This window comes from Astyanax mexicanus, chromosome 16 (genome assembly GCF_023375975.1).
Source record: "Astyanax mexicanus isolate ESR-SI-001 chromosome 16, AstMex3_surface, whole genome shotgun sequence".
In the NCBI taxonomy this organism is placed as follows: Eukaryota; Metazoa; Chordata; class Actinopteri; order Characiformes; family Acestrorhamphidae; genus Astyanax; species Astyanax mexicanus.
In genome coordinates, this window is record NC_064423.1 from 17,541,405 (window position 1) to 17,556,862 (window position 15,458).

The 15,458-nt window shown below is 36.9% G+C and overlaps 1 protein-coding gene across 1 annotated transcript; it reads left to right on the forward strand.

Moving 5' to 3' along the window:
- Window positions 1-1,961: 1,961 nt before the first annotated feature.
- On the forward strand, window positions 1,962-14,133 carry mob3c (MOB kinase activator 3C). The gene is made up of 4 exons (XM_007240166.4): window positions 1,962-2,325; window positions 10,941-11,442; window positions 12,465-12,667; window positions 12,931-14,133. The coding sequence occupies exons 2-4, from the start codon at window positions 11,025-11,027 to the stop codon at window positions 12,958-12,960; spliced, it is 651 nt and encodes a 216-aa protein (XP_007240228.1). The 5' UTR covers window positions 1,962-2,325; window positions 10,941-11,024; the 3' UTR covers window positions 12,961-14,133.
- Window positions 14,134-15,458: the final 1,325 nt, after the last annotated feature.

Below are 15,458 nucleotides of genomic sequence, written 5' to 3' on the forward strand. Positions count from 1 at the left end.
ATTGACTTGATGTCCACAGTCTGTAAATTGCAGTAATACACTCTTCATAATTCATTAAATAGAAATATGCACACAACCACAACAAAACAAGTCCAACATCTTTCACGGATGGTAAACAGTTGTGGAGCGTGAGCTGGAATGTTCAGTTTTGTGTTTTCTTATGCAAGTCGAGCTTGCCTCCAATTTATCCACATACTTTCCATACAGTTATAATACAGGACTGGCGTACTATGTAAAATGTAGTTTTACTTACTTCACTTTCACACAGTGTATCGTGTGAAACTTAGTTGTACACTTCTATCCAAGTTGCAAGCCCAAACTTTAAATGGAATTCCACAGAATTTTCCATATGTCTGCTTAATTCAACTGTTACATAAAAAAAAAAAAAGATGAAATGTTCCCCTCTGTTGGTTATTTGTTGGTTTGTCCATTTTGAGAACTCGTTTAGATAAGTTTTTAAATGGTGTGAAGTTTATGTATGAAAGGTTTTCAGTGTTTTCACAAAATGAAAATTGTTCTTGGGACAGCATATAGCAACAGACACTGCCTATAAAAAGTCTAGAAAACACACACTATTAATAACTGCTGTCATTTTATTCAATGGCAATGTATTTACCGATATAAAATATATTTTGCCTTTGCTGACCTATACACTACACACTGTTGCCTACCCCATTTGCTTGGGTCCATATTTTTATTCTATATTATTTTGTCTTTATATTTATCTATTTGAATAATTACTCTTTGAGTGTAAATTGGACCGTGGAAATACAATTTCGTTTCACCTCATGTTCCACACGTGATGTGAAATGACAAAAAAAAAATCCTTGGATCCTTCAAAAATGAAACTATTAGATATGAGCAAAGACTAAAATTTTATTTGAAAAAAATATTAGATTTTTATTTGAGTTTTAAGAGAATTTCCATTTGCAATACATTTATTATGAATGAGACTGGCGTGAAGGTGCACTAGTATGTATAGAGTATTGTTTGGGAGCTAAAATAAAGCCATTACTAAAGAAATAACACATCAGATCTGCATCTGGAGTTTGTCCTACAGTTTTAGAGCAACTCACTAACCCACAACCCACCTCTTATTAAAAATTAGGAGGTTTAATGACTTCTGGCCAACATTTACTGCCCATTTATTAACACTCAACATCTAAAAGGGAAGTGTGGTGGCAGCATAATTTTGTGGGGATATATTGTAAAGATGGTGCAAAGTCAAAGGAATCAGAATCGTTGCTAGGTTACCTGTATGTGTGTAGGTTACTCTCCATGTAGTACATGGAGAGCTTTGGTTACAGTGCATTACCGGCTAATAATGTCACTCATAAAAGCCCCTCGGCCAATTACATTACTGGGTCAGAACTAACTGTGGTATAATATCAAATTTGAGATATCAACCTAACTAAGAGTCAGGGGTAGTATTTAACCAGTATGGACCCCAACCAATCAGAACAACCTGGAGCATGTGTACTAGTAAAAAACAGGTGAAAATCGTCCTTATTCTGCTAAGCCATCAGAAATGTATTTTTTTATTTACATACTTTAAGCTATTATTGCAGCAAAAGGGGTTTCCAACAAAGTACCTAAGCCAGCAGCATACTTCAGTCTTACATTTAAGGAAGTTGGATTATTTTGCAAGATAATATATGGTTAATGTCGTGTACAAGCTCTTTATAGTTGTTCCTAATGTGTCTATGTTTATGACATATATTCTGATAAGATTGTTTATGACAAAGATAATATGCTGCATATGGTCAACGACTAGAATGTCTAATTGTCCTGCCTGCATTTTTATTGTGGGTTATTATAGCTTATTGACTCCATACAGTCCACGTGTATAGAATGAATGGGTAGTGGTTGTGGGCAGGAGAGAGGGATGAAAGAGGAGGGAAGAAAATAAGGGCTGTGCCTCAAAGGCCTCTGCCCCTCCCACAGCCAACGAAATATCCCCTTTTAGCTTGCCTCTTAGTACACACACTCTCTCTCTCTCTCACACACACACACACATACACACACAGTCACTCTCATATAGACAGAGACAGTGGGGCCTAGCAGACAAAATCAGGATGTGACATCACCACAGGAAGAGAAGCCAAACAACTTTTCTTTTGGTTTGTGGATCAGTTTTGCTTTTTCTCCAGCACTTTTTGAGCGTTCGGGTTTGCTGATGAGTGGCAGAGGACTCAGAGTTTGTTCAGAGGAGAAATCCAGCGTGATCCACGTCCTCTGGGAGATAAGTGGAGGCAGTGAAATTCTCCTGAGCGTTCCCACAGATCCCCACAGCATTCCAGGCATTCAAAACGGGACTTCGGCCAGGTACTGCTGGGTGGAATTTTCTCTCTCTCTGTTGCTCTGCTTCTCTTTGAATGAAAGTTCCCTTAGATGGTTTGATGTTGGAACCTTTATAAATGCTTTAGCTTTATCTTGTTCTTCTCTAGAATTAATGTTTTAATCCACAATTTCCCTCTTCTTCAGAATTTCCGTCTGGGATCAATAAAGTATCTATTTTAATATCTATCTATTCACAGAATTTAAAACTAGCCTGAATGTGTGGTCATGAATACTTGAGATTGTGCCAATAAATTATATGATCCACCAACCTCAAAAAAACAAAAACAAAAAAAAGAATAGATGTTAATCAAGAGAACAAACTACAAAAGGGTTTCCACTATTAAGAACCATTTAAGCATTCAAATAGTTATTTCAGTTTCTATATAAAACAATTGTATTTATGAAAGATCCATTAAAGATCCCCCCCCCCCCCTAAAGAAAAGTATATTTTATACAGAATAACATTTTTATATGCTGTATGTTCTGTACATTAAAATTAAGGATATATTGTCACTATTACTAACCATTGAACTGATTTTGTTGCTATATAAAATAATTTTTCCATGTGAAAGAACCATCTACAACCGTAGGTTCAATCGGTTTAACCAAGCATTTTGTGTTGTTATGGTTCCCCAGAGAACTGCTAATTGTACTCAAGAACCCTTAAAAACACCCTTTTTGCAGGATGTATGTATACACTGGCATGCCAAAAGTCATGGGATATCAATTTAAGATGTGAGGTGTTGCCTTGTGAGGCAGATTTAAGTGGCAAGTGAATGTGTATTACTGGTAGATATTACCACCTACAGTGGACAGTACAGTGGGTCGTAATAATTGTGATGGGCGGCATCTGGCTAGAATTGTCCATGCATACAGAATGACTCCCATTCACATTCAATGCTCAAAAAGTCCCAGAAGTCGTGGTAGACTGTAGCATTTCAATGTAATATATTCTAAAAAAAAACTGTTGTTGTCAATATACTGTATATCCATTTAAAATACATTTGAATGAGATTACATTGACTTCTATTAAAAAAAGGTTTTGCCTTCTCCTATAAAGATACTATTGTGGACATACAGTCTGCTTAATGTTTCTTTTTGTCTTAATTATTGTTCTGTTGTATATGAAGCGATACATTGCAGAGAATGAATGAATGCTCTCATGCATAGAAGACTTTCTCATTCCTATTCCCGAGCTTTATGACTGAAGCATAACGGTCTTGTTACAGTAACACAATAGTGTCCTTCATGGTGACATGCAGTGTTCTTCACTACACTGCTTGAGGGCTTTCTAAACTGTTTCTAAACTTCTTCTTGCCCTGCCCGAGTTGGTCTCTTTAGTTTAATTCAAACAAACAAGAGTGAGACCAGTGTTCCGGGTATTTAGAGGAGGTTTGAAGGACTGGCTTTGATAATGGAAAATATGCATTGGCTTAGAAACAGTAGTAATCAGCACCAAGTTTGAACACACCTTCTTGAATTTTCTTTATTTTCTTTTTCTTTTTTTTAATTCCAGATTAAAAAAGAAATCCATACAATTTTCAGTAAAAGATTGGCAGCTGTGGTTGCCAGGATTGCACTGTAAAAAACAAACAAACATTAATTTTAAATAAATGTCTATAAAAAAACATTTATAGCATTTACAGTAAAAAAATGTTATGAAAATGTTAATGTAATATAATGTATATTTTCTGTCTAATGAAAACTAAGTATTTCCGTTTTTGTGAAGTTTTAATTTACTACATAATGTGAACTATCAAACTGTCCCTTACACTGTAAAACTTTTTGGATGAATGGACCAATAAAAATTATTCAAAATTACCTAAAATTAATTCTTTTTACATTGAATTCCATTGAAATTTAAGTTTTTTTTTCTCCTGTAAAGTTGCTGTTTTGGAGATGTGTGTTTTTTTTATTGGACAGGGACCATATGGTTTATTGTGGCCCACTGTTAGATAGTATTTCTGATATTTACATTATTATTCCATATTTCAATGCTACGAGCACAATGTGACAAAATGTATTTTTCATAAAATATAAATATATACATTACATTGTTGGCTGTTCTATACCTGTTATGGATCATAGTAATTTAATAAAAAATGATAAGTAAATCCAGTATTGCATAATCTAGAAATGAAACTGGAGCTGGAAGGTGGGTGGAGTGAGGTGGTGCATGACATGAACATGATGGAATGGGATGTTGATTGGTGTCTGTTTATAGGTGCCTCATATCATTTACAGTAACATTGAAATTATTTTTTTCTAGATCACACATAAATGTGAGATTATGCCACTGTTAGAGAATCTTTATTCTGTGGAAAAAAAGACAAAAAAACAAACCCAACTGAGGTGGTTTGGACCACAGGGTGAAGGAAAACCGAGACAATTCTAAGACAACCTCACAATCTGATTACTTCACTAAGCTTGAGTTTGCAAATTTGTCATAAAAGCAAAATGTGGCTTAGAACAATCTAATGCATGAAACCCTTTCTTGGCTTTGTGAAACACTTGATTATTTACTACATTGTTCCATATATGTCTCTTTATTTGATGATTTCAAGATTAATCAACAATGTAAAAGCTAAAATATGTCCATTGAAAACCAGTGAATAAGAAAGTATTTTGCCACTTTCTATCGGAAAGTTCTTTTAGGGAACCAGAATGTGTGTTTTTTAGGTCATGGTGACTGGTCTTTTTTGGACTAAACCTAACAAATGAGAAAAACACATTAGAAAAAGAGACGTGGCAAGGACCCAGAAAACAAAAAAGTTTCAATTCCAGTCATTTTAAATGAGTTTCCCACAGATGTCCAGATAGAGGGTAATTTCACTGGTAGTCAGCGGTCAGTGGCATTTACGTCTTTATCTTCTGCTAAATGAAAGGGCTGAATGCTTTATCTTCTATAAAATGAAAGGGCTAACTCCAGGTCAGCAGAGCAATATGACCTGGTTATACTAATATGCATGCAAAGTTTCAGAAGTACAGAAAATGATATGTGGGGAAAATAGGGTTGTGAATTGAATGGTGAGCAGTGTAGTAAAGGACTGTTATCTCATCCAGCCAGACCCACAAAAACAAAGCAAGTGGTGAAAAACAGAGAGAAAATGGTACCAAAAATAAGAGTATAAACAAATCAGTATATCAAATCAAACCAAATTTATTTGTATAGCGCTTTTTACAACAGGTGTTGGCACAAAGCAGCTTTACAGAAACATGATTACAGGACAAAGAATCAGGCAAAACATTAAACATAGAAAATACAGAATACAGAACCCCCAGTGAGCGCAGAGGCAAGGAAAAACTCCCTCAGAGCTGCAGGAGGAGGAAGAAACCTTGGGAGGACCAAGACTCACATTTGAGGGGGGACCATCCTACCACTGGTCAATTAAAATTTAAAAAGTCTTTTATACATCCATATAGGTTTTATGTATTCAGGAGTGTAATAGCGCCACTAATGGCTTGGATGTAATCAGTAGTGGAGAATAAGATGGACGATGAGCAGCTGATCTGTGGTGGTGGTGGAGAAGAGCTGACTTCAGAAACTTCCATCAGTCTGGCCGGCCAGGAGACGCGAGAGCCTGAGGGTCCAACATCGGTATCGGGTCAGTCAGGTGGGCAGTCAGTAACTCGGAGGAAGGCAGAGAAATTAGGAAGGCATGGAATTAGTTTTGACTGGATTTATGCAAAACTGAGAATATAAAACATTATCAGAGTGTGGCAAATGACTCCGGCAGAACTGAATAAAACAGCCTAACTAAAGGCAGAGAGCCAAAAGGTAACATAGACATGGAGGCACCCTGAAACACCAGCATCCACCCACTCCACCGTCCACAAACCTGAGTGACCGTGTGCAGTGGGAGAACAACAGCACCAGCATCTCTGTTTACCACAATTCCCTCTGTCCATGAACCCCTGAATCTGCAGCCTTATCTAAAGGAAAAAACATTAATTCAGTATGGAAGTAGGGAAGCACAGCCTTGGTCGGCAGCTGTAATTAGATCGTTTGTTATTTTAACTAAAGCTGTCTCAGTGCTATGATGAGGCCTAAATCCAGATTGAAATTTCTCATAGATTTGGTTTCTTTGCAGGTAAGAGCAAAGTTGTTGGGCCACAGCTTTTTCTAAAATCTTAGAAATAAACGATAAGTTTGAAATAGGTCTATAGTTAGACAGTACACTAGGATCAAAATTTGGTTTCTTGATCAGAGGTTTAATTACAGCTGTTTTAAAGGCTTTGGGTACATGGCCTAGGGTGAGTGATGAGTTTACTATCATTAACAGAGGTTTAATTATATCTGGCTGTACCTGCTTTAGTAATTTTGTGGGAACTGCATCAAGTGTGCAGGTTATGCTGTTTGAAGAGGAGATAATTTTCTCTAGTTCTAGCTGTGGAAGTGGGTTAAAGACTTTCAACCTAACTTCGGTGACAGGGTTTTGTTCTAAATCAGCCACACCAGATGACAGAGAGGATGTAATATTTATCTGTTTAATTTTATCCCGAATGTTTTCAATTTTACTATCGAAGAAGTCCATAAAATCGTTGCTGGTGTGAATGGCTGGAATCTGAGGTTCAGTACCTGCCTGGCTTTTAGTTAATTTGGAAATAACACTAAAGAGAACTCTAGGATTATTTTTATTTATCTCGATCTGTGAGGCCAGATACGCTGAGCGGGCTTTATTAAGTTCTTTTCTATATTTTACAAGACTGTCTTTCCACGCAGAGTGAAACACTTCCAGTTTAGTTGACCGATATTTACGCTCTAAATTTCGTACTAACTGCTTTAAGGTACGAGTTTGATCATTGTACCACGGTGCGAGCTTTTTCTGTCTCTCTATTTTGTGTTTAAGGGGTGCTACAACATCTAAGGTAGAGTGAAAGGTATTTTCTAAACCTTCGGTTAGTTTGTCTAGTTCTACTGGGTCTACAGGAAAGTACATTATAGATGATAAATCGGGAACCTTACCTGTAAATTGTTGGGCTGTAAAAGGCGTAATTGAACGTTTTACAGAGTAGCTAGGGCAGGGGTCACCAATCCAGTCCAGAAAGGGCCGCTGTGGTTGCGGGTTTTCATTCCAACCAGGCACGGGCACACCCTCTATGGGTGGCCACCTGTTTGGGGACTGAGACTGAGGCTGATTGAACAGGTGGAATCAGGTGTGCCACAGCTTTGTTGTAATGAAAGCCTGCACCCACACCGGCCCAATGTGGACAAGATTGGTGACCCCTGAGCTAGGGGATGTACGTATATTATGACTAAGATGTAATTTAAATGAAATAAGGTAATCATCTGAAATTGCGGAGGTTTGAGAACGAATATTCGGGTTATCTATGCTCACACCCAGGGTCAAAACTAAATCCAGAGTATGATTACAGTAATGAGTAGGTCCTGTTATATTTTGAATAATACCAACTGAGTCTAAAATCGATGTGAATGCCTTTTTTAATGGATCATCCAATTTTTCGAAATGAATGTTGAAGTCTCCAACTATAATCACTTTATCACTACTTACTGCTAAGTCTGTGACAAAATCCAAAAATTCTAAATAGGGCCCTGGTGGTCTGTAGATATTAATTAAGGAAAATGCATTCTTTTTTGTAACTGGATTAATTATACTGGTGTAAAGAAGCTCAAAAGAAGTAAAATTATCATAGTGTTTCTGATTGCTAACTAAGGTACTTTGGAAAAGTATGCAGACCCCACCTCCTCTACCGGACAATCTCGGATTGTGTATATAATTATAGCCTGCAGGGGTGGCTTCATTTAATGCTACATATTCATTTGGCCTAATCCAGGTTTCTGTCAGACACAGAACATCGAATTTCTGATCAGTTATGATTTCATTCACTAGAACTGCTTTTGAATTAAGAGATCTAATATTAAGTAAACCAATCTTTAGGCTTGAAATGTTAGTACTACAGTCTGGATATGATTGTTTAATATAAGTTAAGTTATTTAGATTGACTGTTTTAGTTTTTTGATGTTTTTGTTTCACTCGAGGGACAGACACAGTCTGAATACATTGGTATCTAGGTAACGTCTCTTTGCAGCTCGCAGACGGTTGGTTAAGCCTCTCTGTCTGCGGCCTGGTCCCGGCTCTGGATTGTCAGCAGCAGATTGTCAGCAGCTTCTAATATCATTATTATATCTAAGTGAAGTGCATGAAATGATTAAAGTATCTAGTCTACTAATGTCATTTTGAAAACAGATTTTTTCTGTACTGTAAATGTTCAAATTCTGTCCACAAAAACATACTTACTCTGACATACCAAAGTTATCTTAGGGCACGGCTTGGAAACACCCACATGTGTATAAGTTGTGATTTGTTATCTTGTGAGTGAGAGTGAACACTATCTAGTGTGTTCATAGCAAGGTGACATTAAAGGAGCAATCAGTAGAAAATGAGAGCAAGTGTGTGAAATTGCAAAGGCAATGCAATTTCAAAACACATAGGAGGGTTATCACCACCCACCCCTGCACAGGCACCAAGCTCACTCGGGTTGCCAAGCTGAGGACACTCAGAGTTGCCAGGTTCGTGGTTTTACCTCCAAATTGGACTTGTTTAAAAATCAAGACGCAGGTGAACATTTTTCTGTATTGTGATCTACACCTCAGTTGTGACTTTGCTTCACTGGTGTCAAACAAAGCCAGTAAACATTGGAAATAAACAGCTAAATGGCTAGGCTAACTAATCACTAGGAATGGCCATGAGTAATGTTTACCGCTACTCAGTTTGGACGTAAGAAATCACTCAATATATAATCACATTTATAGATAAAGTCAGTATAGAGTCTAACTTTGGGTTTCTGACTTATATCTTTGCAGATGTATCAGATACAACACGTCTGCTACTCCTTTGCAACTGATTACTAAAGATAATTATCTTGATTTAATTATCAGGTAGAGTTGGAGTGAGGTCTGATAGTGGTGGGCCCCTGATCAATAGGACATTCAGTTTTTAAAGCTGTGCTGGCATTTCACCTGTCTCAGCGCACAGTATAAAGTGTACTGGGAATACATGATTAGGAGGATGATTTGGTGGTGTGTGACTTGAACACAGTAGAGTGGAATGTTTGTTGATTGGTGTATATTTATACAGAACAGTTACTGTCTCATAAGATATGAGTCATTATAGGGTTTAAGTGATGTGCTTAGGGCCTATTAGATGTTCGTCAGACTGCTGGAACCTCCCTCACAATAAACACACATGATGCAGAGAAAACGTCAGTGTTATTTAGAGACTTACCCATGGGGGCTATTCTCTAGAAGTTATTATTCAAATTGTTCATATCTTTGGATAATTTCTTAATTTATAGGGCATATTATCATTAAACAAAAATTGAAAGAATAGGAAATAATTTTCTGTGTGAAGGAGCAAGGATGCAAGCCTAAGCTGAACACCAATGATCTCTGACAAAAATATAACAAATTAACAATAGTTGCATTATATCAACATAGCAACACATGAAGAGTAAATAAGAAAAACAATGCTATTATTTTACCCTCCTGTTATGTTTCGAGTCAATTTGACCCGTTTTAATATTTGAAGATCTAGGGAAAATTAAAAGTAAAGTTAAAAGTATTTTTTCACTATGAAACTTCTTCTGCTTGCCTTAATTAGTGTAATCAACATGTAATATGAAAATAGTTCATCTCACATATTTGCAACCACCCCCTACAAAAACTAAAACAAAATTGCAATGCTATATTTCACTGTTATGCAAAACTGTTGTTTTATATGTTGGTCAAAAGTAATAAAGTGGTGAAACATTAAAAAAGTTTGAACATATATATATTTTTAGTGAAAAACAAGTAAATTGTCCTAATTGAACCATCACCTGTTAGAGGCACTAGATATTGATAGAATAATTAATAATGGAGTTAGTAAAACAAATATTTTCACTGCTTGTAAGGATTTTTTGGGGGGTTTCAGACATCTTTTGGATAATCAAACATACACCAGGTGAGATTAACCCCCGAACACCATTGCTGTTTCTGACAAATGAACATAATACCAGGGTTAAACTTTTATCTGTTTTTTGCAAATGAACTCTTCATATGTTGCATCTGAGACAACACTACAATTTATAAAAATACAGTGCAAATACACATGCTGCAAACATAGATTACTGCAAGAATTAGACTACAAAATACGAAATACTTAACTGCTTAGTAGCCTCTGTCGCAAAATATCTTATATGTATTGTGAGAAGGAATGTCAACATTATAAAGTGGTAAATGCTTTTTTTAAATGTATCGCAGGTTTAAAATAACGGAATGGATGTATATAAACAGATTAAATAAAGTACTGTTTATTTTATTTTTAGGGCTGTTCTAGCCTTTTTCTAATTGGATGCATCATGGGATTATGCCATGGATTTTGGCATGATCAAGCTTGAGTTCTGCTCTGAAATACATAGGATGTTTTTCGCAATTTGGTGCTTCTTATCAGTGACACTGTGTGGCCTTTGTTCAAGAAATACCTAGTATAACTGAATCAATTCAATCTATTAAAAATAAAATAACAATTAATTCTAACAAATTATGAAATGTTAGAAATTGAAGTGCTTTATTCTTATTTTTATTTTATCTATTCTAGAAACATCCTCACTTTATGGAATAGAAGAGGAACACATCCATCCACCTAAACCTTGACTGGCACAAACTCTACCTGCAGAGACCCATGGCTCTGTGCCTGGGGCAAGTCTTCAGCAAAGACAAGACGTTTAGGCCTCGGAAGCGATTCGAGCCAGGCACCCAGCGTTTTGAGCTGTATAAGAGAGCACAGGCATCGCTGAAGTCTGGCCTGGACCTCAGGAAGGTGGTTCAGTTGCCAGAAGGAGAGAACATTAATGACTGGATCGCTGTGCACGTCGTGGACTTCTTCAACCGCATCAACCTGATCTATGGAACGGTCAGCGAGTTCTGCACAGAGAGGACCTGCCCCGTCATGTCTGGGGGCCCTCGCTATGAGTACAGATGGCAGGACGGGGACCACTACAAGAAGCCCACCAAGCTCCCGGCCCTCAAGTACATGAATCTGATGATGGACTGGATTGAATCGCTCATTAACAATGAGGACATCTTCCCTACACGCATAGGTGTGTAAATGTTTGTGTCTGTGTCTATTGTTGAAAGGTGAATACAATTTAAATAATGATACTTTAATAATAATACAAACATATTTAATCTACTTAAAATAGTTTAACCTACTTAGAGTTTGATTCCATGGTCAGACAAGCACAACACTCTACACCATAAAGAACTTAATACCCAAGACGCCTACATTTGTCACTCTGTAAAATCATCAGCAAAATATACATTAAGTTAAACGTGGGCTAGACTTTTGGATACTAGATTGACGTCATTAGACAGCCTCATCTGATGATAGTATTCATTGCAAACTATCAAACTTGGTGTGCCAACCATGGTGAGGTCTGAACCTTCATACCTGGTCACCCACATGAGCTTCGCAGTGATTAGATCAGAGGCTAAGACAGTGTTCTCAGAAAAACAGGAAATATCTGTACCATTTTTTCCCTTTTGGAGCCACACTACACAGCAGCGTAAACACATTCATCTCTTCAAGATGCATTTGACAATTGAAACCCCTCCTTGTACAACCCACAACTCCATTTGTTGTGCAATGAGCAAATTTGTATATTCAGCCCATGCACCTCTTGGATTTTTGTGTTATTTAAGACAAAGCCTGATCAAGATACAAAAATCTGATCAAGATACAAGCCAGGTAATAATTACATTACAATTACAAAGTAACTAGGTGTAAATTCGGTGGGTTAATGTCAAACATTGCCAGTAATCACATTTGCAAATCCATTCATAATTCTCCTGCAAATACACAATTCAATACTTCAAAAGCGAACTGCAGACACCAAACATTATTGGCTCAATAATTACATTTGCAGCTGGCTGAAAATTACCAATAATTCACAGCTTTAAATGCTAGAGGCTTTAGTAATAAGATATCATACGAATGGAAAACAATGATTGATAAGGTTATTGTGATATTGTGATCCATAGAATATGTTTCACAAGCTTGGACCATTCTCATATATAAATATGAATCTGTCTAAGTTTGACAATGATTCCTTTGTTGTTGCAGGGGTTCCTTTTCCAAGAAACTTCCAGCAAGTGTGTAAGAAGATCCTGAGCCGGCTATTCCGGGTGTTTGTGCATGTGTACATCCACCACTTCGACAGTATCTGCAATATGGGAGCCGAGGCACATGTAAACACCTGCTACAAACACTACTATTACTTTATCTCAGAGTTCAGTCTCATCGATCACTCAGAACTGGAGCCGCTGGTGAGTAGAATGAGTTTTAACTTGAGATCATTTACAAATGCAGACAGCGGGGGAGGATAATGGCGGGAACAGACATGTTGGTTTATGACATGCTGTAAACGACGTACTGAAACGTCTTAGATCACTAGTCCTTTACACCAAGTTGTATATTAAAAACATGAATTAAATAAAATGAGTCTAAGCAAATCAGCAGTGTATTGATACTGAAATTTGGTAAATCAGGAATTTGGTAACCCAAAACCATGTGTTTTCTTTTCCAACAGAGGCCCATGACGGAGAGGATCTGTACCTAAAGAAAGTGTACAGTAAAGAAACTGTTATAAGCTATTTCCCCCACTCTGTGATGGATCCATGGACTAAGCATTTCCAGTATTTAAGCCAAATGGACATTTGTATATATATATTTTTTTTTTCATCTTGTTTCTTATTGTACTTCATTTTCTCACCAGTTCAGAAGGCCAAATGCTTGTTCATAACAAATCTCCCTATAACTACTAATGCCCCCAACTAGGAGCATGAAGACTACATTCCTCTTTTTCAACTGGGTCACCAGAGTGCTCAGAGGAAAGCACAGCACTCCAGCTCTGATACAACAGATAACAGATGCCTGTGCTGACCACCATCACATTGACCGAGATGTGGGTAAAGAGAGCTCTCTCTACCCACCCATTGAGAGCAAGGCCAATAATTCTCTCTCGGACTCCGGCTGCTGATGGCAAGCAGCCTGATTAGGGATTAAGACCTGCAATCTACAAATCATAGTGACTGTTCCCTAATCTGCTGGACAACAATGTATTCTTAATCTACGTTGTGTTGTTTTGTTTTAGGATCTCATCCCAGTACTTCAGTGAGCCAAACATATGTAACTAAGGCAGAAGTGTTAGTCCAATAGTGACTAGGTTTTTGGGACCAATAATGCTAACTGTGTCAAAGTCCTTTATGTTTCAGTTATTAATCAGTCTTTAAAAGACAAAAATGCACTAGAAATATTTAGCATTGCAAAACAGCTGTGCTAGTGGTGTGCCCTACTGCCATCAAATTATAATTGTACTCTCAGAACATGTCCTCTTTATCACAGCATGGGAAAGACTCACATTTCTGGAGAATCTGATATGTGGTTTGACAATGTTTTTTGTTATAATTTATGTTCCTGAGGATGAGAACAGACTTGTTTTTGTATGCCTTTTTTCAAGCAGTTGCATTCAGGGCATGACATAACATGCCTGATGTTTCAGGGCTGGTTTGAAATGCAGCAGTCTTGGCAATGTGAAAGTGCCACAGGCCCTTTCTTGCATTTTCATTATTTTCATTTTTATGAAAATATGTTGTGTGTCTTCCACTTTATTTTCTTTGTGCATGTTTTTATCTATTGTCTAAATGAAACAGAATCTTCCAATGAACATCTTCCCCTGTCATACCAGCTGCATTGCCAAAAGACTGGGAGAATAAAAACTGCATGCCTTGTCTGTTTGTGATTAATTTGAAAGTGAAGTTGAATGAGTGCCAGTATGAAGGTCAGGTTTTCAGACTTGTTTTTATTCTGCTCCTTTATTGTTTTGTTTTTTAACTGTATGAATGAAAAGTACAGAAACTAGAAATACAGAAAAATGTATTGAATAAAAATGTTGGTGATACAAATCAGAAATTATGACGTCTACAGTTGTAGAGCAGCCATTTTTTTATTCTGAAATAATATTGTCAATTCAAGTCAAGTCAAATTTATTTCTAAAGCACGTTTAAAAACCACAAGGGCTAACCAAAGTGCTGTACAATACAGAAGTATGAACAATACAATGTATAAGACTAAACAACAATAAGATATAAGATAAGTAAATAAAAGCAGCATCAGCAAACAAGATTTAGATTAACCCCGGAAATACAGATAAGTCATTTGAACTTACTAAAAACACTGAAAGGCCTGAGAGTACAACTAGGTTTTTAGCTTAGACTTAAAAACCGTAATGGTGGGAGATGCTAATAAAAACAGGCAGACTATTCCACAGTTTGAGTGCTGCAACGGAAAAAGCTCTGTCACCTTTTGACTTTAATTTAGAATGTGGCGTCTCCAAGAGCAGCTGATTTGAAGATCTTAGGACTCTTCGGGTTGAATATGGACACAGAAGGTCAGAGATGTATGATGGAGACATGTCATTTAAGGCTTTAAAAACAATTAATAAGACTTTAAAGTCTACTCTGAATTTGACAGGCAGCCAATTCAGGGAGGCCAGTACAGGAGAGATGGACTCCCTCTTCTTTGTCCCAGTTAAGAGTCGAGCAGCAGTGTTTTGGACAAGCTGCAAACGTGACAGGGCTGATTGGTTGATACCCAGATAAAGAGAGTTGCAATAGTCCAAACATGATGTAATAAAAGCATGAGTTACAATTTCCAGGTCCTTAACAGTTAACATGGATTTGAGTTTGGCAATTTTTCTAAGCTGATAAAAACTTGCACTGACCACAGAGTTTGTCTGTTTATCAAATTTAAGTGCAGAATCAAAAATAACTCCAAGGCTTTTAGCCTGATTTCGGACATTTACAGATAATGGGCCTAGGTGATCAGTTATTACTTTTGTGCAGTCTGGATGACCAAAAACAATGGCTTCAGTTTTATCATCATTCAGTTTTAGAAAATTATTAGACAGCCAAAGTGTTATATCCTGCAGACAATTACTTATTGTAGTAATGTAATTGTTATTTAACACATATAAACTATTAAAATCGTATTACCCAAAACCTGTTGTAAAACGATGTATCAAACGTCATGTTAAATCATGTCATGGGACATGGAAAT

Bases quoted from the DNA above. Each gene is read 5' to 3' on its own strand.
- mob3c (XM_007240166.4), top strand. From the start codon at position 11,025: ATGGCTCTGTGCCTGGGGCAAGTCTTCAGCAAAGACAAGACGTTTAGG. The intron at 11,443-12,464 runs GTGTGTAAATGT...TTGTTGTTGCAG, and splicing joins CATCTTCCCTACACGCATAG to GGGTTCCTTTTCCAAGAAAC. The intron at 12,668-12,930 runs GTGAGTAGAATG...CTTTTCCAACAG, and splicing joins ACTCAGAACTGGAGCCGCTG to AGGCCCATGACGGAGAGGAT.